This window comes from Caretta caretta, chromosome 1, assembly GCF_965140235.1.
Source record: "Caretta caretta isolate rCarCar2 chromosome 1, rCarCar1.hap1, whole genome shotgun sequence".
Classification (NCBI taxonomy): domain Eukaryota; kingdom Metazoa; phylum Chordata; order Testudines; family Cheloniidae; genus Caretta; species Caretta caretta.
The window spans coordinates 254,823,562-254,846,858 of NC_134206.1; the positions used below are offsets into that span (position 1 = coordinate 254,823,562).

Sequence of the window (23,297 nt, forward strand, 5' to 3'; positions counted from 1 at the left end):
TAGGAAATATGTTGAAAATGCAGCTTAAAAGGGTTATTTAAAGCAGAATAGGGTTTGCTTCTTTTTTGGGGTCTGTGGGTGGGTGGGCGGTATTTTCAAGTATACACTTTAAAGTATACACTTCCTCAAATCTGTGATCAGAGGGGATCATCACTGTGTGATGGGAAGTAGTCAGGCCAAGCCAGTTCTGTGGCTCTGTTTCCCCTCCTCTGGACTTCATGGAAGATGTAGGTCAAGAGCCAGTGCTGACTGCCAGATGCTGGGACTGGGTGACAGGGGATGGATCACTTGATGATTGCCCTGTTCTGTTCATTCCCTTGGAAGCCCCTGGCATTGACCACTGTCAGATGCCAGGATACTGGGCTAGTTTACTTCTGGGGGAATTCTGTGCTACTGCGCGTGTGCATAATTAATGAGCTATGCATATTTTTAAGTTTTTGCGCACAAAAAAGCTTCTGCCGAAATGTTGCTGCAGTTCTGCCTTTTGCCCACCAGAGGTGATACACCGCAGCAGCAGCTCCCAGCCAGCTAGGGAAGAGAAAAGGCCTGCCCTCTACTCAGCTCCTGTCAGGCCAGGCCAGGAGACAGGGGCTACTGGGTGACAGACAGTGTGGGGCTGCTGGGGGGTCGGACAGGGGCTCATAAGGGCTAGTGGGGGAGGACAGACTGGGACAGGAGCTGAAAGGGAATGGAGGCACAGGGCCACAGTGGGGAGGCAGGTGCAGGGCCACATGGTGATTGGGGAGAGGGTTCAGAGCTACACAGGGACAGAAGGTGTCTGAGCGGGGGCACAGAAACTCACGGGGACAGGGAGAAGGGGGACAGGGACACATAGGGACAGGGGAGTGGCTGGGTGGGAGTACTAAGTTGGACCATTGGTCTGACCCAGCATGGCCGTTCTTATGTTCTATGTGTGGAGTTATAGATTGGGTGGACCAAATGCAAGGAGGTGGACCAGGAGCAGAGCCAGTGTGTGTGGGAGGGGGAGGGAGGAGGAGACATGTTCCTCCCCCAGCCCCCTGGAGCTTAGTCAGAAAAAATAATAAAGGTTGGGACTGTATTATATTTTTCATGGAGCCTCCCCCCGCTTCCCCCCAGGGAAGCTGCAGTCGATTGGGGTGGAAGGGGCCCTTGCAAGTGTGATTCCATTGGAGTTGCTCTGCCAGGGTCCAGGGAGGCACCAGGGATCAGAGCTAGGTAAAGGGCTTTTTTGGATCTGCTAGGTTTGGGGGCAGATCCCTTGGGTTATTCCATGGGGAAGGTGAACAATCAGGAAAGAACTCCACAAGGGCATCCTTGTGGAGATCTCCTCTCCTAGAGCCCCCTCCTGTGTGTCTTCCCAAACTCCTGGGCCATACTCCTGCTCTTAGCCAGAGATGCAGAAGTACAGCTCTCTTGGCAATCTGACTTCAAGCCATATTAAATATAAACGAAAAACTGTTTTACAAGAGGCTTCTGCAGAGACACAGAAACCATTTCATGTGCTGAGTGGAAAGTCGGATAAAAAGACATTATATGATTTGCTGTAAAATTAGTGCCTGGCCTTGTACGTTGGACAGATACATCTCCGAGTGTTCTCCTTTTGCGGGGCAGAGAGAGTGAGGCCATCACAGTACCATCATCTTGGAGTCTGTTACTTTTCAGATCCTGCAAGCTAAATCATCTCCATGGAGATTACCGCCTGGGAGACAATCATGCAGCAAAATCCTAATTAATTATTTATAAGCTACCCAACTCTATTGTTTAGCAGATTGGCAAACTGTGTCATAATCAGGGAAGTTGCTTAAATTCTTTCCTCTAAGCAAGCAATGGTGCAATCTGTACCCAATGGAACCCTGCTGATTTAAACCTCAGGGCTTTTGCTTTTTTTTTTTTTTTTTTTTTGCGTGTTTGTTCATGTCATTACATGGATGTTTCCAAAGACGAATGCTGTTGTTTGAGAGCCAGCAGCTGCATCAACAATCCCAGAAGGGCAAGCATGCATGTGCCAATCAAAGGTTATGTAGGCACCTTTGATTTCTCTCTCTTAAAAGGTGAGGTAACTTTTACAGAAACCTCATTCAGTATGGTAAAAACAGAACATCTGTAACCATCTGCTTCAATCTTCTACATCCCAATGTGTCATATAAAAAGATTCTATTTTCCAAATCTGAAGCTGATTTACGGCTACCATATCTCCGCCTGTCGAGAAACTCTCTCCTGCTCAGGCACTGGAAGTCCTGGGTCTAGATGATAAATGTCAAATCAAAATTTTATTTGCATAAGATGAGACATTGTGTGCCTGTGCCTTTAGAGAGAGCCAGGATACTTTTATCTGTGTTTTACTTCTTCGTTTCCAATTTTGTTGGCTGTAAATGCCATTATCATATCATGAGTGGTGACTCAGCAATAGAAGAGGAATTGTGACTCACAAATATTAGGTTGATTTTCATTGCCTTTATCATGCCTCTTTTATTCACAGACTCAAAAAACTGCCTGTGTAAGTAACCAGGTATACTGAGCACTAGAAGCAATCAGACCAAGAGATTTATGCTATACATTTACAAAGTGGTGTGACAGGAGGCATATTGTGCAACACCCTTCCTCCCCTTCTGCCCTCATCCTTGTCCATGGTACATGTTAACAGGATTTATGTGCGTATTTCCTGAGTAATGCCCTGCTGGAAAATTTACATCCCTTCATTGTTTGGTACCTGTTGTCCTCAGTCTGCTGTGTAAATGCTGCTTGGCATATTTTTACTGTGCATCCTCGAATAAAATTCCCTGGACAGACCCATTCTTTTGGCATTCGGAAGGAGCCCTGCCTTGTCTTTTCATTATTTCTAACTGGAAATGACAGCTCTGCATCAACCATTTCAAAATTGATTTACCCTCAGAAATAAAAGGCAATTCATCTGGTCTGGCATAAATCTTCTTCCCAACAGGATTTAAAATATGGGTTAGCAGTTTGATTACTCGTGTTCCATCCCTATGTAGTGGATCTTGGAAAGGGGTGTCTGGAGGGCTCAGTCAACAAGCAGTAAAACCTTCTATTTCTAGATTATTGCTGGTTCAAATCCAGCCTAAATCAGTTACCATCTGATAGCTCTTAAATTTGGTAGTCTCAATCCAGTTGCCACAGAAGACTTCACATCCCAAAACCAACATATAAATTGATGGACCTTACAACTCTAAAGAAAGCCACCTTCCCCCAAAAAGTATTATTTTAAATATGGCAATAATACACTTCTATATTGCAGTAGTTATGTTCAAAAGAAAGAATAAATATATCATAAACATTCTTAGGACTTAAGTGTTATCCAATTTTTCAAATGTTGGATCAACATTAATCCGTCCTCTCGATATCCACCCATGTTATATCAGTTATAGTATACCACTGCAGTTCCAGAAACACTCCACTCTGGCACAGTCAACAGTGAAGCAAGTTTGCCGTGGTACCTACAGAAGTTCCTGCCATTTTCCTTTTTTTCCCTTGAACTCTGTAATACCCATCCCACCTCATTCACAAAGACTCCGTCTCCCCAAGAGGGAGTGGTGGAGAGCAATGACAGTTCAGGAACTGGGGAAGTTACTTTCTCTAAGTGTAATTGTGTGGGGAGCTACTGAAGAGTAGAGATCCAACATTACCTGTGCCGTCTTTAGTGAGGAAGGTGTGAGCTGACAGGGGCGATAACTCAAGGTAGGTGCCCTGGACCTGATGACTGTAAGATGAATTCTGAAGCCTAGCTTCCTAATAAAAACGGCTGGATTTTTTTTTTAAATGAATTCTTACATTAGCTGGAATGAAACCTGTACCTGTTGCCAAGACCTGTCAGAACATCCAAAAATGCTACTTCTAATACCTAAAACCTTGTGCACTCCAGCCTGAAAAAAAAGTCATATGCTATACTTCCTAAGGAGATTAGTTTAAAAAAAAATGAGTTTGAAGTTTTACATCCAGTTGTTTTTAGGTTGAGAATGGACAAAATAACAGAACAATTTCTAAAAAGTGAATAACCACCTCGTTTCCATAGTCTCATAACTCAAAAACATCCTGTTCAACTACCTTCAAACTTTCAAAGAAAGTTCACCTCTGGACACATGAAAGCCTTGTAAAAAAGATGGGGGGAGAGGGTTTGGTTTTTTTTTTTCTGGTAAGCACCATAGGTCCGTAATTGGAATTAAAATAAAAACTGTCTTACAACCTTAATGACACAGTCACTACTCCTTAAGAAATGTTAACCAATACTGAATGCCATTTTCATTGAAAGGATAAAAACTGCATTTATATTAACTTCTGGTGAAGTTGCCAAGCAAATGTTTATTTTTGGCTTCCACATTTACTAAAGCCAAACGCAACAAGGAATTGGGATTCCACAATGTCTAACTGCTTTCCTTCCAGGTTACAATTTTGTTGGAACAAAAAAAAGCTGACTTTACTTATAAGTAGGAAAAAAACCTAGTAGCATCTGTTTCAATGTCTGTTTATATCATAGTTTGAATAAGGTTACAATTGTGAAATCTTTGTTATTGATCAGCTTCCAAACACAGCACAGCACCATCCAGAACATGTGCAAGGGAGGAAAACTTACTTCAAGTGTCTCATGTGCCAGTCCTTTAAGGTCTGCAAGTCCACGTGCAGAATGTTTATTACTAATTTAAAATACTGGCAAATCAGGGAAAAGGGGAGTGAAATAATTCACAAGTCCCATGATCACTGTGCTCAGTTTTGCATGGTTACTAAAGATTCTTCCTCCAAATACTGGAAGACAGTTTTCAAAATTAATTTTGAGGCTAGATTTTTCAGCTACCATAGCCAATGATACAATGAAAAATGCCAAACTGAAGCAATAGAAAGGATCTTTAGTGATTCAGGAGGCAACATCTTCATTGTGAATTGGTCTTGAAGCATAGTGTTAGAGGGCACTCTCCCTTTGGAGGTGCTGGTTTGGGATGAAATGTAAAAGCAAGATGCTGGTCACTTGTGGTCATTAAAAAAATCCCTTCACTTTTCTCAAGCACAAGGGTCCTAGTCTTGGTGTTTTGGCAAAACTCCAGTTTGAGTATATTCTCCTTGTCTACTACTCATCCCCCCTCCGCCCCATCCCATAATTTAAACGTAAATATTGTTCACATCCTCTTAGAAACTTGCATCCTGTTGTTGTGTGTGTTAAACAGTTGCAACAATGCACTCCATCAGTTAGCAATGTCTGTAACATACGTTGGCTTATGTTTAGGTGAAAGACGCTGGATAAATGACACACAAAACGAGAAGCGTTTTGGATGATTTTAAAACTCTTTCTTACAATTAACTAGAATCTTCCAATGGACCTGCAGGTACATTTTCCTTTCAACCATAAGGTCCAGTTGATGATGATGATATGGATCAACAAGTTTAACACCGCTTACATTAAGGGAACTCTTCACCCTGTTTTCTCTCTCTACTGTATACTGCCACTAAGATCATTAAACCTATCTTAATAATAAGGCCCATTACATGGGCATGATGATAAAAATACTTGGCTTTCTGTGACAGAACGATAACAAAGGAGTAATCTACAAAGCATTCTCTCAGAATAAAGACCGTAGGGGAGAAGCACTGAATGCTCCTCTGAACAATCAAAATCTAGCTCCCATTGAAGTCAGTAGGAGTTTTGCCCTTGACTTCAATGGGAGCAGGACCATTGAGAGGAAAAACGTACTCCCTGAAGACACTACTAAGAGAAGAGGTCTGCCATCCTCCCCTCAGTATGTCACAAAGAGGGAAACGTGTCTATTGGCCACACCCCTAATGCACTAAAGAGGGCCTGCAGCAGCCTAAGGTTTACCATAAGGCCCCACAGCAGGTAGAATGGTGTGAGAAGATAATGGACCCAAGGCCCTTTTTGGGGCATGTCATGGGGTGTATAGACCCCATGCTGGCCTGGCAACGAATGAGTTAATGCAGGAACTACCAGCCAATGCTGATTGGCAGCCTCACAGCAGCTGGGAGAATAAAAGAGCTGAGAAGCACAGGGGTGGGGTGGCTGCCAGAGGAGGCTGTAGACCAGAGAAAGTAGGTCCTGCTAGCAAGCTGGTGAGAAGCTGTCCCAGAGGGACAACACCCTAGAGAAGAGATGACCACAGGCTGCAGAAACTGATAGAACCAAGGTAGGATGGAGCTCAGGGTACAGGAGAAGAATTGTTGAGGGTTGATTCTGCCTGCCAGGGTTGAGGGCCCTGAGCTGGAACCCAATTGAGTGGGTGGGCTTGGGTTTTCCAACCTATCCCTCCACAGAAACTTAAGAACCAAAGGGGATTCCAGGCCTCTTGAGGACAAGGACCAGCTAACCCCTGCCAAACATAAGGGGAAACCCATACACTCCAGTGAGACAGAATTTAATGTCTTTGCCTGCAGGGTAGGACTACAGAGATTCAGACAAGAAGGGTGGACTGATTGCCCCGCTGAACTGAACAGACTACGTGCAACACTCCATCTGACCAAAAGGAGGCCCTGACGCAATAGGGCACCAGTTCACAGGGCCTCTATAGCTTCAGAGAAGCATCAGGACTGCTGTATGCTCATCAAACCACAGACTTTTGGGGGTTCTCTTCTCCATCATTAATGAGAGGTAATTTTACAGTATAAATGCCAAGGGGGTGGTTATGTGCTCATGCATACACTTTTACAATGCTCATCCTGGGTTTTATATGGATTTTGTTTTATTCCCCCGGCACTCTTCTTCTTGGAAGCAGGATGAGAATTAATTAAAAGGGAAAAGAGATTAATATTTCAGTCTGAGCGCCACAGCATGGAGAAGTTTTCTTTGGAAAGTTTATTTTTAAAGAATCCATATTCCTGGGATATGATTGTGCTAATCAAGGCCCAGACCTATATTTCGTGAGCATCTAAAATTTCCAGTTAGGTCAATGGGAGTTTTGGATGTGCAGGAAATTCAGGCTTTAGGATTGCCAATTGTGGGTAGCAATTATGATACAAGGGATGGTGTACTGTACAGGGAATATAATATAAGGTACATAAAGGTATGTAATGGAGAGGGAGGGGTAGGGGTTTCAGTTTATCACACAGGAGTATCAACTCTGAGGCCCTGATGGCTAAATTATTATAATTTTCTAAAATAATCTAAAATGGACCAGGCTGCAGATACAATCCTCTATTGGGGGCCTAGTAACCCACAGTCCCCCATCCTGTTTGGAGAACTGACCCTGGAAAATATTTTCAAATGTTGGCAACTTTGTCAGTTAAACCTCACCCAGTTTCCTTTTGTTTTAGGTCTGCAGATCATTCTGTAATATTAAATTCCCCTCTTGTTTTTGTAATAATTCTACTTTGGTTTCATCTTGTTCAGCCTGAATGGTATTAATTTAATTGCCCTTTTTGGTTATGGACCATCCTGGAAATTATTACAGAGTTCCATGGAATTATTACAGAGGGAGGAAGGGAATTGCTAACATTATTTTTTTCCATCCTTCTCTGATTTCTAAGAAATATCTGTATCCCTGAAAGCAGAGGGACCTGCTGCTGCTCCTTTCTATTTATCAAAAGTAAATAAGAGGGGCCACCTAATGGCTCAGTGGGAAGGGTAATACAGAAACAACCAAGCTCAGGTTTTCCTGGAACAGTAGAACTGGAGTGGACAAAGATGTGACAGGGAGGGTGAAGAATGAATTGTTCTTTCACAAGATCTAGCAGCTGGTTACCAAGCAATTTTACAGCCACAGAGAAGGGTACCTATTCTCCCTGTTCAGAAATCAAGGTGGTTGTTCTGAACAGTTGGGGGAGAATGAAATTTGAAAAAGAGGCAACCCAGAACAAAGGAACGGGTAAAAAAGCCTTTGGTAATGTAGTCACTCGGACTGTGTAATCTCACTCAGACTGTAGCCCCCACCCCCATCACACGCACACCCCCTTTTCTTGGCAGCTGCCTTAGCCAGAGTCAATTGAACAAGGGAGAGTCCGTACTCAGATTTCTGGAATCCTTTTGCCAAAAAGTTAGGTAGAGCACCAGCAGCAACGCAGGCTTCCCACTTCACCCTGCCAGTGACCTTAACACAGACTTGGATGTACCACGGTCCCCAGAGTGGAGAACAATTCCCTCTCATTCTACTTGGTCCAGAATTTCATCTCAGCAAATACCACAAATCATGTCATACTGTGTAGAACTATTTAAGTGGTGCTGTGCAATGTGAATTGCTGTCCATGAGGGACTGAGCTAGCCACTGCCTAACCCATTTTATTTAACTTTTTACTTAAACTTCCCTGAAGGAGGAGGTTGCATTTTGCTACTCTGGAGCTCAGAACTGCTTTCATCTCATTTGAGCCAGGCATTCCTTTGCTAAGTGGCAGAAATAATTTAACTTTTAAAACAGATCCTAAATAAAAACATTTGTGACATTTTCTGCATAAATTATTGGCTCCATGTCCTAGAAATATACTAATCCTGATTTAGCTAAAATAAAACCAAATACATTACATTCACTGGAATTACACCAGCAATTAAGTCCATTTTTTTAGCCCCTGGATAAAACCATGCATTGTATTAAATTATGTGTTTTCCTAGTTTTGCATTTTTACATTCCTAAAAACAAGAATGCACATGGCTACCACTATAATACTGATAACTTCCAGCTCAATCCTATATTAACTTGTGCAAGAACAGCATTAACCTCTCAATTGCATCAGATAATCCATGACAAGGATTAACAGAGCTGCCTTGTTGAAAATGAAGCAATTTTAGCCCTCCTTTTACTGTGACTGCTTTCTGAAGTGTGCTTTAATGTGCATGCCATAGTTCAGAATGAGCCAACATTTAAATTAGCTTATATAATAGGCTGTTAAAGTGTCATAGAGGGCTTTGTTGGGCAGATAATGAGAAGAATTTGGGTGTACAGTGAAACAAAGACACAGCTGCCTGTGCCAAACATTCAGTTTATGGCAATACTTCATACAAATTATTCCCTATAACAACTGAACTGTCATATCCTACAACCACATCCCAGGCAACCTCCCAACTGAGCTTGCTAAGGCTGCAGTCTGATGTGCTGTACACACAAACACCAGTAATACCCAGATGTTCTCTATGTAAAACATTTGGTTTGAAACACATAGCACTTCTTTCCAAAAAGCCATTACATTTGTTTAATGGACTCATACAGCTCAACTAAAATATCCTGGAGCAGACATTTGACTGCAATTCTACTCTATAAGCCCCATCTGCAAAAAAGAGAAAAAGCAAATGAGAATGCTTTACATGATTTATGCTGCCTTTATGATCAGCCAGTTCATAAAACACAAGCTCTGCTCTACAGACAATAACACAGATTGCTTTCAAGTGTGTCATTTAGCCCTTGCCTGCATTAAACAAATACATCAACTGAAAAAAAGGGCCAAAATTCTTCAGCTTACGAGTGTAACCAAGGGCAGAATTTGGCCCAAAGCTGTCTCGAGGAATGTGATTTTCTGTTTTACATTCAGGGAGAGGGAATAATGATAACTGGTAACATTCATAACTACATAGGTTTCTTTGCATTGGAGGAAGGCTGGAAGGAGGGAGGTTAAAGTACATAATGAAATTCTCTAATGAATTCCTCTATGGTAATATTCACTCCACAATGAAGCATTTCATGGTCCTGTTAGAACACATTTTTATAATGAAATGCTAGACAGGATGAACTGAGACGATACTTATGTCACTGACATAAAGAGATGCATAGAAAACTCTTGGATCATACTCAGAATAAGACTGTTGCTGAAAAAAAGGGCCAGCCAATCACTTGGCTGCCAATATGTTGTACAACTTTTTTTGCTGAAGGCCCCTTGTTCATTACAAGTCTTAACAACTTAAGCAGATAATGGGGTAGGGTGTGGGCATGAAGAAGAGGAGACAGTCCGTGGGTGGAAGAAAAGCTAACATCTGCAGTGCTCAGGGGATACAACTACAGCCTCAAAGGAAGATACTCACTTTTCCTTGTCACAGAGGAAGTGCAGCCTTTTCCTAGGATGTACGAAGCTGCCACATACAGTCAAGTAGAAGAAGGCTAGGCTCATGATTAAGGCACTGGAGTGGCACTTGGGAGTTTGGGCTTCTGTTTCTTGCTCTGCCACAAATTTCTCATGTGACCTTGGGCAAGTCACTTAATCTCTCATTGCCTGCAGCCTTGTCTTCACTAGGAAGGGTTTGTCAGTATACCTAAACCAGTATCGCTATACCGTCAAACCCTCCTATGGAGACGCAGCTTATGCCAGCAAAAAAAACCTCTTGACAGTATGGCTCAGTCCAGTTCCCCCAAATGAAATAAGCTATACCAGCAAACAGACTTTTTTTGCTAGTATAACTGTGTTTACTGTAGGGCTTTTGCTGGCATAGCTGTGTGAATTAAGGGTATGTTTTTATTTTTTCATACTGCTAACTGATAGAGCTGTGCTGGCAAAACTTTTCAGTACAAACCAGACCTCATTTCCCCTTCTGTAACACAGGGGAAATAATCCTTCCTATCTCAAAGGGATGTAGCAAGGCTATGTTAATGGTTGTGGGGTGCTCTGACATTATGGTGATGACAAGCACCACAGAAAAAGCCTATACATAAAAATGAAGGAAGAAAAGTTGGGTTATATAAAGAAAAGGCTGCTCAGGAAAACGCAATGGAGACAAGGTTCAAATATTCTTTGCTTGTGGGAGGGAGGAGAGTACCCCCCTCATGTACACCCTTATCTGGGTTAATTAAGGCCAACTAAAGCTCATTCTCAGATGACTGGGACCAACGAACCATAAAAATAGCCCAGACGTCAAACAAACAAATGTTTAGCTAACCACTGCTATCACAATAGAGTTATCAAATGTTTTTACCCATTGGTGTAGGTCCAACTGTACTGCTTTCTAATGTATTTTAAATACTCTTGTGGTAAGGTAGTAGTACTGTATTTTAGCTGGTATTTTTACAGGCTATAATATTTCATATCGGTATGCAACTACTTCAAGCCTCAGGGAGTGTAGTGTTAGTCAATCTACCCTCCTGCTGAGCATTCAGCTACCAAGGAGGTTTCACTCTTCAGTATTCTCCCGATGGTCACTTTTTCCTATGCCAAAATGTTCCACTTGGAACAACAAACCGCAGAACACTGCTAAGGTGATTATGAGGTATGTCTTCATTTCAGATTTAACTACAGATGCAAGGGTTCTAAATTCCAGGACTACACTATTTACGCTATTTTAAGCATGTCATTCCTTGTGACAAACATAATTAAAAACCCCAATATGGAACCAAAACACATTATGACTTTATTTCTGCAAAGCCCAACAAAAACAAAACAAATTCCAATTCCAAATGTGTATGATAGTGTGTTGTTTTTTTTAAACAAATGATGCATGGTCATTTTTCTTCATTTATCTTTTGCTTAAATAGGGATAATCATTTGCATCAATAACAAACAAAACAGTTCTTTTCAATTATTATCGTTAGCAAACACTAATCCTAAAGTTCATGCTGCCTTGCAGAGATGTTTTTATCTAAACTCATTGCTAGATTATGAAGTAGGTTCTACAAGGAAAATATTCAGACTCATTTTTAAATTAAACAAATCTCTTCCAAATACAGTGAATATTATGGAGGTGTCTCTAGAATGTCCATCATTAGGATTGTGTCAAGATTGGTAGTTATATTAGGGATTAGATCCCTTTTCTGTGTATGGGAAATATAGTCTGGAGGTGTCAATAGCAACTCCATTGTCAAAACTGCACTGTGATTTCCACCTAAAGCAGGACCAAAATCTCTCTGCTCTATATCTTAATGACTGAATTTAGTCTCCAACTTCGGCACAATAATCCTTTGTAGGACAAACAAATGTTCTATTTTTTTCAGTCAAGTATGTACAAATCACTGTGTCTGTGCCAAGGCATTGGTGCTTAAAGACACCCTGCCCTCCCCGCCCCCCCCCCCCCCAACACTGCTGACTCAGCTCTCCAACACACTGAAGCACTCGCACCATGGGGAGTCTTTCAAGCACCAGTGCCTCAGCTCAGGCACTTGGCTCCTCCAGTACTACTGCCTGAGCTCTCCAGTATGCCAGCAGCAGTGCCAAGGTCACTACAGGCCTCTATGCCAAAATACCAGCACATCAAGGGCTTACCCAGTGCTGCTGACTTGGTCTACCAGGTAGCCAAGGTAACAGGCCTGAGGGAGCCCTTGAAGCACTGATGCCTTATCACAGAGACAGTGGGATCCCTAGTCACTCTCCTGCCTCCCATCGAATCTTCAATCACCATCAAGCCCCCCCACATCGCACCTCTTGTCCTCCTTGGTTCCCCAGTGCACTATACAACTGCCCCACTGGGAGTGAGGAGGTGGTGAATGGCCCATTTAAGGAGACCATGAGAGGCTGAGCAGGAATGTGGGAGACAACATGGAAGGTGAAAAAATGTGGGGTGTGCAGTGGGCGACGGGGCTGTGGAGGGAAGAGTGCTGTGGTGTGGATGTTGCTGAAGTAACGTGGACAAGGAACAACTGTTGTAGGTTGCGAGGGATGACTGGGGAATTATCTAGGGATTAATTGTTGTATTAATGGAAGATTAACTCTTTATTAAAAAAGCTTTTGGTCTGGGATAGAAGGATGATGGTCATATGATCATTTTCGCCAAGGAATGGACTGTGGCCATGAAATAAGCTACAAACCATGGAATGAACTGCACTTAATTTGCAATTTTGAGTTTACCTACAGTTGGCTCACAAATCTAATTCCACCAGGACGGCTCCTAACATTCCAATCCTGTCAAGCACTTTTCCCACAGCAGCCATTTTTTTAAAATAAAAGGACCTAACCATAAAAATATTTTATTCCTTTCCTCCGTGTGTCAGGACAGGACTTGAAAAATCACACTCAAGCAAGATCCAGGACATGTATTCAATCCTGGACCAGTGGCAGTTACAAGGTCTGATATCTTGGGAACAATCAAAACTAGGAGTGCTATCTGTCCTTGGAGAGCAGGGATATTACAAATATCAATAAACCATATTAGTTTAATGGCATGACTTGGGGATTGTTTAATTTGTACACATGGTGATTGGTATAAAAATCATATTTAGCTGCAATTAGAAATTAGACAGCACCACAGCAAGGGACGACTGCATTCAGGCATTTTTTCCCCATTTGAACATGTAGTTAAAGGTGATGGGAGGGCCTCTACATGAATTAAACATCTGGTATTTTTGGTGTGAGTCCAGGATGTTTGATCAGTATGGCCAGACGCTGTACTCTCATGGAATACCTCACCCAGCCCCCTAGTGTTCAAAGGTCTAGGATCTTCTAATTTATACAATGTACAATGTTGTCTGTGCAGACATGGTGATAAATATAATCTGTTTAAAAAGCAGATCCTTCTCAAATCATAACTCACAGATGCTTAAAGGCTTTCATGTGGGTAAGACAAATGACAGCCACAGTGCCTGATTCTATAGCCAGGGAGTACAGGAAGCAACAGCAGGAGAACACTATTGAAAGCCTGGATACACTTATGGCTTTAGTGAATTGGTCATAAAATATAACAACACACAGATGCAGTTTTTACCTTGCTCTGTAGTTTTTTCACTGTTGGCCATATATCTAGCAAATTGTGGAAACAGTTTTTGGTTTTGTTTGTTAAATAGACACATATGGTATCCCTGTCTGTTAAAAGATAGCTAAAAGATGCATCAACGAATTAATTTGCATATCTAGTATTACACTTCTGATTGGTCAGTATATGGGGTATACTTGGAGTTGCAAAGAAGTGTGTCTCAAACAAAGAAGTAGAACAAGAATATTTTTTTAAAGAGTCAGGTGCATGCCCTGGCAATGTAGGGCCAAATTCTGCCTTCTGGGGGAAAAGAACAAGAGAAAAATGTCAACAGATCTGTGTGTGCTATAAGGGCACTATAATGTTTCCCACATTCTCTCTCCTTTTGATTTTCATGGATCTGTGCATGTGGATCTTGCTGTGGCCGAGGTTTACCAAATATTGTCAGTGTTTTTTAACCCATGTATGACTTTCTCCTCTGGTATTTTGTGGCTACCACCTGCTGCTTATTGGCTCTACAATCTAGCAAAAACTTTCTAGTTATTTACCAAAAAACAAAAACAAAAAAAACCAGACTCACAGAGTAACTGTGATTAGAATTCTATAACGAATAAACAATCTTTAGCATGAACTGCAAGTTCCAGACATCTTTATCCAACATAGATGAGCTCAAACTAGAATATGTATGAAAACACTCTCCACATGTCATATCATAATTGTAATTCTTAGGCAAAAATAAAATCACACACAGCCGAACACCACAATACATTTGAACAATATGTGCCAAAAGAGATTTTGTACAGTTTTCATTCTGTTGGGTTCTCTCACACATGGTGTTTTGAAACCATTTGTAACAACACTTGTAGCATGTTTTAACTGAGAGTTGCTTTATAAACAGTAGGCCAAATTCTATCATGAATTTCACTTCAGTGAGGTTGCATGGGGTGTAAATCAGGGCTGAATTTGGCCCATAAATTAACACAACTTCTCTGAGTGGCAAAGTAGCAGTATCCCTATTTTATAATGGGCAAGCTGAGGCACAGAGAAGTTAACTGAACTGCCCCAAATCACACAGCAAGTCAGCGGAAGAGCCAGAAATAGGATCCCAGAGCCTAGAAATCCATTCACTTGTTTATAGATCCAAAGTCCTCCAGTAAATGCCACCCACCAGACGTCCACCCAGGAATCAGAATGAGCATCTGCCTCTGACTGAGTTAAAAGAGCTAAAAGATTTGTGAAAACTCACATATTTAGACAACTCTGAGTCCTTACTCGCAACTCATTGACGCAGACTTTTACAGAATATTTACTTCACCAAACTAACTTGCTTCTACATTTTTCAGCCATTTGTTTAAGTTATTTTTAGGTAGGAGCACCCCTTCTGATCTAATCTCTCTAGTTTGAGGATCTGGAAAGCTGTGCTTTAGGAAGGATGGCAGAATACAGGACAATCAATTTCCGCTTTCAGTTCCTGAAACTCAACCCCTTCCTGCACATTTCAGATACTCAAGTGAGGGTTAGATGTAGCCATTTGACACTTACCTCATGATATTTCCCACTGTAATAAATTTGTGGTACTTTCTAAGAAGGACTTTAAGCAAAAATAAACTACACACCATTGGATTTAATTAGGAAATATTTATACCACTGTTTTAGAACAAAGTTATGTAATAAATAGGGATGGAACAAAACAACAAAAATCAGTCCCCAAAGCCAATTTGCTTAGGCTTATTATAGGCAGTGCAGGTAGCAATTCCCAGAGTTAATGCCGGACACTTTCTGTTATAAGGTTCTGTTTTCAGTTACTTATATCTTTGCCAAATTTTAATTGTTTGGACTGCCAATTTTTTCCATGCGGGGTATCTGCCTCAGGATGAATATTGCTGGAAAGTTTTAGCAGTTCAGCCATTTCCAAGAAGGAGGTTATGAAAAATGTTGTTTTGCCCATGTTAAAAAAAAAAAATCTTAACTTTTTCACTAAGCTCTAACACCTCCATGCTTTGGAGCAGGAACTTGAAATTTAGCAGGGGGTCTCCCTGGTGTCAGGAATGTACCTTCTCTCATCTCCATGGAACCTTGCCCAAATTTATCAAAGTCATAAGCCTCTGAAAAATCTCAGTTTGCATATGCTCCATAGAATGTTGTTAGAGTTTGGAGCTAAATTTGCCAAAGATTCCATCTGCACAGAGCGTGCTGCAACCCCTCGCAGCTCTTGTGTGATAACTGGAGCGTGTATGCACTGTCTCCGTAGAAAGACTGAGCATACTCCATCCTGGGACTGCAGGAGCTCAGACCTTCCCTGCAATTGCTTCACTCAACTGCTAGGTCCCATTGTGGCACCAGACACAGGAACTGAGAGCAGGAAGATTCTCTCTCCTGCACTCTCAATGCTCCCCCAGCTTGTTCCCCATCAGTATAGAAGGGGAGAGTACAGCTTGACTGGAATGCAGATAGGGGGTTTTCACAACAAAATTTTTGGTGGTCTCTAAGTGTGGCCACCAACTCTTGCTGGTGGCTGCTCTGACAAATTTTCCTAACATACTTAATTAACTTTAGGCAAAACAAATAAATATGCACATATACTTGTCCAAATCATTGTAATTTATTTACGTAAGGTGGTTTTTTTTTTTTTCAGATTTAATAAGGTATAGTTGTATTTTGATGCCCCTGGTCCCTGCTGCCTCCCCCCGCCCTCCATGGATGTCCCTAGCCCCTGCTGCTTCCCCCACCCCACATTGCCCCAAGCTCCTTTCTGTGGCCTCACACCCCAGGCTCAGCCCGAACCATGCCTCTTTACCATGGTGCCTTGTAAGATCAGCCTTGCTAATGCCCAAAGCTGGAGCCCCACAGCTGGAGCCAAAGGTGGGGGAGGCTGAAGCTTGGTGCCCTGCTGCCACCCCAGGAGGCTGAAGCCTGGAGCCAGCTGAAACGGGGGGGGGGGGAGGGGGGCTGATGCACGATGCTCACTGCCAGAGCCCCAAGGCTGAAGAAGGGAGGGAGGGGGATTAAGCCCATCCCCAGAGTCCTGAGGCTGAAGGGGGGGAGGGGCTGAAGTCCCCTGGAGTCCCTGGACCCTGCAGGGAGGGGCCACTGCTTTGCCCTCTCCCCCAGAAGGCTGTCATGGCCACAGGAAACCCCCCTGGTGGCTGCATGCGGCCACAGTGGCCACATTTGAGAAATGTGTAAGGAACAGGGAGAGGAGAAGGAAGAGGTGTGAGGCGCAGGAGCCAAGTGGGAGAGAGACTGCTCTAGGAATGAATCAGGGTTGAGTAGTAAAGGGGGTTGTCTGTTGGATCCCTGCCTCATTTGTTGCAGAAGTTGTAAGGTACATACTGAAAGAGGCAGGGAACTGCAAGAAAAGAAAGGATGATCGCATGGCTAAGGCACTTGAATGCTGCCTTGGGGACCTGGATTCTATCCCTGCCTCTGCCACAGAGTTCCTGTGTGATGCTGGGCAAGTCAGTGAAGCCAAAACATTTACAGGTGGCCACTGTGTGTTCCTCATTTTCTAGGTGCTTGACTTGAGATATTAGGGTCTGATTTGCAGAAGTGCTGAGCACTCAGAACAGCAACAGAAGTCTACAGGAGATCTACTCTGAACATACAAAGTGCTATAAAATGCTAAGTACTCTGAAAAAGTCAGGTCCCAGCATCTCAAAGTGGGCACCCAAAGTATGTTGACACTTTTGGATTTAACCTCTGCTCCATGCGTAAAATGGGAATAATAATCATACCACTTCACATCACAACAGTGTTCCAAAGACACATTAATGAATGTTTGTCATGAACTAAGTTACTACAATGAGAGCATTATAGAAAAGTTATAAGGAAATTTATAATTCTGTATTTGGTTTGAATAATGTGTAGTAAATAATGCATAGGGCCTCACAGGAACAATGAGAATACAAATAAATATTGACCTGCCCATTCACTGTATGAGGGAGGAGTCCTGTGGATAAAACAGTACTTGATCACATAATTAAAATAAAGCATACAAGAGAGCTGAATTAAGGTTCCACAGACAACTTTACCACTGATATTTCCTAACTTTTGAGTCCTTGACTTTTCAACATTAACTTGCTTTTAATGTAGGTTTTTTTCCTCTGGCTGTAATAGATTACTGATCTACCCCTAAAGGGCTCAATTATGGGTTGTCTGACAGACACGTTATGTAATTTGCTGATGTAAAAGTTCCATAAACTGGACCTGCCATAAAGTGGTTCCCCACTTGCCACAGAGCTCTACTGGAACTGCTAAGCACCAGACCCTTCTCAGTTCCCTGTGTATGGGGCATGCCAGAAGACAGAAGGAAGAGTGGGCGCTGCGAGTCTCAGCCTACAGCCACTGCAACCAGAGCACAGTGTACGTTAGAGCAGCCCTATAGCCCTAAGGACTGGGCAGAATGTTGACTGAGCCAAGAATACTGGAAGGCTTGGAAGTGGTGCACAACCCCTTTACTCCCACCCTTCCATTCCTACACTGAGATCAGCTCAGCAGAATGGAGAATCGGGGCATTACTCCTTGTGATCTGCACAACCGCTCTTATCTTGTTAATTGGGACACACTCCACTTAAAAAATCTTGTTGTAAATAAACAAATGTATCTGTGTTACAAATAAGACCCTAATTATTAAAATGACCAAACTTTAAAAAAAATCCAATTTACTTGTCACTATTTATGTTTTTCACTTCTCTCTGTCAGGGCAATGACAATCAATGAAGCCAGTTTCCCTTTGTTTACACCATTTCACTTTCAGGTTCTCAAAAGCAATGTCTGAGTTTCCAACACCACAGGGGAATGCTGATTCGTTTTGAAACAAGGTTTTTTCATTGGAATTTTTTCAACTGTGCAAATGTTTCAAACAATCTAAAATTTTGCAAGAGATTGCTTTTATATGATGTAAATTTGGGGCCAAATTTAATTTGGCAGCATCCCTATGATTGAGAGCTGCATGGTGCACTTTTATACATAAGTGTAAATAAGATATAAACGAGAAATGCCTGTGTTTTATGTTGTGCTGCACCTTGTCATCAGTTCTCAGACTAATAAGCCTGTCTTAGGGGTAGGGAGAGAAGAACTAGGTGGTTTGCCCTCTGTTGGCCAGGAGGAAGATAAAAGCCCTGACTCTCAGGAGGGGACCAGAGAAAAAATTACCTGCTGCTGCTCCCACTCCCCTAGCCCACCCCTGGCCCCTGCAGAAAGAAAAATCTGTCCAGTGAGTGAATGCTGAAGGGGTCAGACACTGGGTGCTTGGAGAGTGGGTGCATGAGAAATTGTTACATACAATATATAGTGTTGTTAATAATTGGGACATTGGGGTATGGAGCAGGGATTGAATGATGACACAAGAGGGAACCCCTATATGAGTGGACCTGCAGGGGGCTCTGGATGTGCCTCCTTTTAAAAAAATCAAGTTCTACTCTGCTTTGAGTGCATCGTGCAATGTAACAAGTTTTCATCTGGATTCTTGCCATGTTTCACAATACTAGACCTTCTTTTGCCGATATTAACCAAAACATACACCGTATCAGCAGAATCCCATTCACTGGCTTATATGTAATCCCAGAAAAAAACTACTTAAAGATGGAGTTAAGGTTGAAAGGCCCTATCAGCAATTTAGGGTAATTATCCTCAAACCAAGCATTTTCTAGCATGAGCATCTTGCAGGATTTCCTTTCATTATGCACCGTATACTGTACAGGCACATATGACCATTACCTAGCATGCCTTGCACTTATATGATTGTAACTATGGATTCCTTGGCTAACCCGTACTGATTATAGTACATGAGCAAAGTTTTGTTCTGCTGCTTTCATGTGCAAGAGGACAAGCGGAAAAAGCACCTACAGGAATTTCAATGTACATGCTACTTCACAGTCTTTCTATATCCTCCTATATCACCCTTACACTTATAGGAACTTTCACTTAAGATATCATAAGGTGTGAATTTTATACCCAACCAGTACTAAATAAGGAAATCTTGTTTGGAAAACAGCGTGCCCCAAAACATCATATTGGGATATTAATTTATCTGTTTCATGGAACACACAACGTTGTATGTAGTAACTGTCGTAACTAGTACACATTCAAATAAGTTGTTTTGAGCAACAAACTAAATATATCATACAATCCACCTAGCAGTTTTTACTTTCAGAACACTTTGTGAACATGTTTCAGTGCAAAATGGTAAAAAAAAAAAAAAAAAAAAAGATAAACTGAATACACATAGACTGTTAAATCAAAGCCAAATACTATTCCCACTGAAGTCAATACAGACTTGCTGTTGACTTTAGTTGGGGCAGGATTGAGCCATTTATAGGACTCAATTCTCCTCTCATGCTGGTTTTGTACTGATGTTACTCCATTGACTTCGGTGGTGTTACTTCTCATTTACAGCAATGTGAGATCAGAATCAGACTCTTAGCCTGTCAAACCTGTCGACTGACTTTGTTGTTAAGTTGCTTATTACACTTAGAAACAATTGAATGCAAAATTCAAAGCTTACATTTTATATTAAAGTCTGGCTACTCATGCAATAATCTTTAGCAAAATGTTGTATAGCTAAATTGCTTGTTGGCTAATAAAAAATTTTAAAGGCCAAATATGTTAGCGCAGATCACTTGGACAGGGCTAATAACTGGGAATGTAATGTTGTTTCCAAGGTTCAGGTTTGCAATCTGTTGCCATACAGCTTGAACTATTTACATACTGCTGAGTGAAAAAAGATGACTGGAAGCAAACAACCAGGTTAGAGAGTGACCTTGGGACTCTTGAAACCTAGCTTCTGGTTATTGGACAATTTGTGCTTAAGACATAATGGAATGGTGCCTGCCACACTGCTCTCTGTGCATCCCCTGCTGGTCACAGTATGAATCTATTCAAGCCTTTTCAAAGATGCCATAAATACTGATGACTAATGAGAACAGAAGGGAAGAAAGAAATGAGAATGAAAAAAAGTTGAATGAAAACCCTGTGTCTCTCCTGACCCAGCCCCCTTTTGCTGCATTCTCCTCTTGTGGGTGAAGTGGTCTGTGAGATAAATTAGTGCTCGAAGTACGAGAGTCGGGGGTGGAAACTGAAAAAAAAAAGTAATTTCTATTAACTTCATGTCTGGTTGGGTTCAGGGCCACTAGCTCTTTCTTTAGAACCGACAAAATGCAGATATTTCACATGTGCTCAAACAGGAGAGTTCAAGCAAAAACATTATATTGTAATTGAATGTAGCTTAATTAATAAAAATAAATGCCATGTGGCAAGGATTAAGTTTTACAATATAAAATTAAGCTATAATATACTCCAGTAAGTATTCTAAATACCGGTAGACAGATTGCATGCAACATTTTTATTTCATTTAAGAATCCAGCTGTATTTTGATTTTCATCCTTTCTCTCTATTTCCCCAAGCTTTGCTACCTCAGCCACAAACATTCAGATCAGACTGAAATTTGAAATACTTCATCTCTTTTCAGAAGAGGACTTTCCCCTAAACAAATCTGATTAAAGCCCATTCAACATCTTTCTTTAAGTTATTCAAGTTTTAAAAATAGATGTTTCTTACTTTTTTGCAACTAAAAAACATCAGACTTTAAAAAAATCAGTCTCCATAATAGAGATCATTAGCTTCTGTTAGTCTGAAATTTTAGACCAGCCAAGACAGCAAACATTAAAAATCTTGTACTTGAAGTGAGCATGTGCAGAGATGTTCATCTCTGGTTTCTGTTTAGCCAGCCTCCAAATGAGCTAGTAAAATGAAAGAACACATAATGTAATTGTACAGCTTGGTTGAAACTCTCATTTTAACTGTTGACACATAGCTCTAGTTGTAAAGTAAATGTCCCTTATTCAAGCCACCTCACTGGCAGTTTCTGTTTCTTCCTCTGGGTATGTGCTAGGTTTGCAGCCAACCAAAACAAAAACAGCAATGAAACAAAACTTGTATGTCACTAGGGCAATGTCTTGCTTTTGTACAGTCTGCTGAAAATCAGTCAACCTCAAATGAAATTTATGTTAAGGTGTCTTCAGAAAAGCATTTATGTCTCTGAGCAGTCAATCGCTAATGCACTCCCTGCATCTTGTACCATCACCCTACTAGTGGAGATGTATTTCAACTGAAAATCAAATGGCAATGTGTATGTGTTACTTCAGATGCATTACAAGTCCCCCTGTGTATGAGGCTGAAGGAGATGTGGGAGGACTTGCTGGATTCCAGTTATTATAGGGTGGCCTCTGGGCTGTGTTAGGTCTTGAGCCATCCCACAAAACTGAGCCATGAACTGGACTGTAAAAATCAATGGGGCTGGATTGCAGTCCCAGCATTTTTTAGGTGTCAGCCAAGTTCAGATCACAAAAGTTAACTGCAACAAATCACTGCACTGTATCACTTAAAAATAACACTTAATATTCTGACACCATTCTGAAGGTCACTTCAATTAGCTAGGGAACACTGCAAGTTGCACTGCACTATACATTTCCACCCTTAGAAATAAAGGTAAGGTTACTGGTGAAGACGGCCACATCTGTGAAGGCCAACAAAAACACACATTTTATTCCAATCATAAATATCATTTGGCGCCAGGTAAATATGCCCAAGTATATAACTGCCTCATCGTAAGTATTTGGCTGGAGTCAAAACACTGGTTCCAAAGGCACTTGGAGGCTATTCCGATCCAGTCCCAAACTCCTTAGCTAGCTGTATAATGGGTACCAGTACCGCCAAAGAGCTGGGTTCATATTCTCCCATTCTTTGGGGAGATTTCAGCTCGAAGCTTTGTGGCTTGGGCACCTCTTGAATGCCACAGCTTCCTTTCTACCTCCTCTGAGATAACGCTCAGGGGCCTGATCTCTAACAAGCTCCTGGGAGGATGCACCCGAGGAGCGGTGTTCCCCCTGGGAAACTATAAGAAAAACGGCTCAGGCTGCCTTACCACTCTGCCCGAAAACCTCTCGATGGCCCTCTTGACTTTGCCATAGGTGCCCTTGCCCAGGGTCTCCTGCAGCTCGTAGCGGTGCTTCAGGTTGTGCTTGTGATGATGCCTCTTCACCCCTTGCTGCTTCCTCAGCTCCGGCGCCGCTGTCACCTCGGAGGATGGAGCCTCTTCCGCCGGCTCCTCCAGGGCCGCGGCCCCCTTGCCGGCGGCGCCCGGCTGGGAGCCGCACGAGAGGCAGCGCTGGGGAGCGGGGCCGCGGCCAGCATCCAGCTCAGCGCCCTCCATCTCCGGCGGCGGCACGGCGCGGGGGGCACTCGCGGGAGCGCAGCCGCCGCCTCTCCGCTCTGCCCACATCTGCTGGGCACCAGCCCTTGCGCCGCTGGGGTGGGGACCCGCAGCGCCCCCGACCCCCTCCCTCCCCTCTCCTTCCTCCTCCTCCTCCTCCTCCTCACCCCCCTCTCCGGCTGCTGAGGCACATTTGGCACTCGGGGAACAGGCGCCGCTGCAGCCCCGCTTGGCAAGTCCCCCCTCCGCCCCCCCGGGACGAAGCGAGCCGAAGCTACCCCGCTCCGCCCCGCCTAGGGGCAGGCAAGGCTCGGGGACAGCGGGCACCCGCTGGCGGGGAGCCCCTGGCTGGAGCTGTGCTGGGCAGCCCCTTCCTGGCCGGTGGCCCCGGGCTGGGAAGCGGCTCTGGCCGGGGGTGGCGGGGAGACCAGCCCCGTCTTTGTGCGGCCGCCGAGGAGACTGGCCCCGCCTGGCCCCTCACTCAGCCGGGCTGCCCGGCCTGGGGGGGGGGGGGTCGGTATTTACAGCCCGCGGGCCCCGAGCTGGCTGCCCCTGCCG

The 23,297-nt window shown here is 42.9% G+C and overlaps 1 protein-coding gene across 1 annotated transcript in view; it reads right to left on the reverse strand.

Annotated features, from left to right (window-relative positions):
- The window catches only part of NUAK1 (NUAK family kinase 1), a 59,819-nt gene extending 36,939 nt beyond the window's left edge, over window positions 1–22,880 (reverse strand). Inside the window, exon 1 of the mRNA XM_048832079.2 lies at window positions 22,452–22,880. Coding sequence (XP_048688036.1) covers window positions 22,452–22,808 — 357 coding nt within the window. The 5' untranslated portion in view covers window positions 22,809–22,880. The remainder of the gene's footprint in view (window positions 1–22,451) is intronic.
- Window positions 22,881–23,297: the final 417 nt, after the last annotated feature.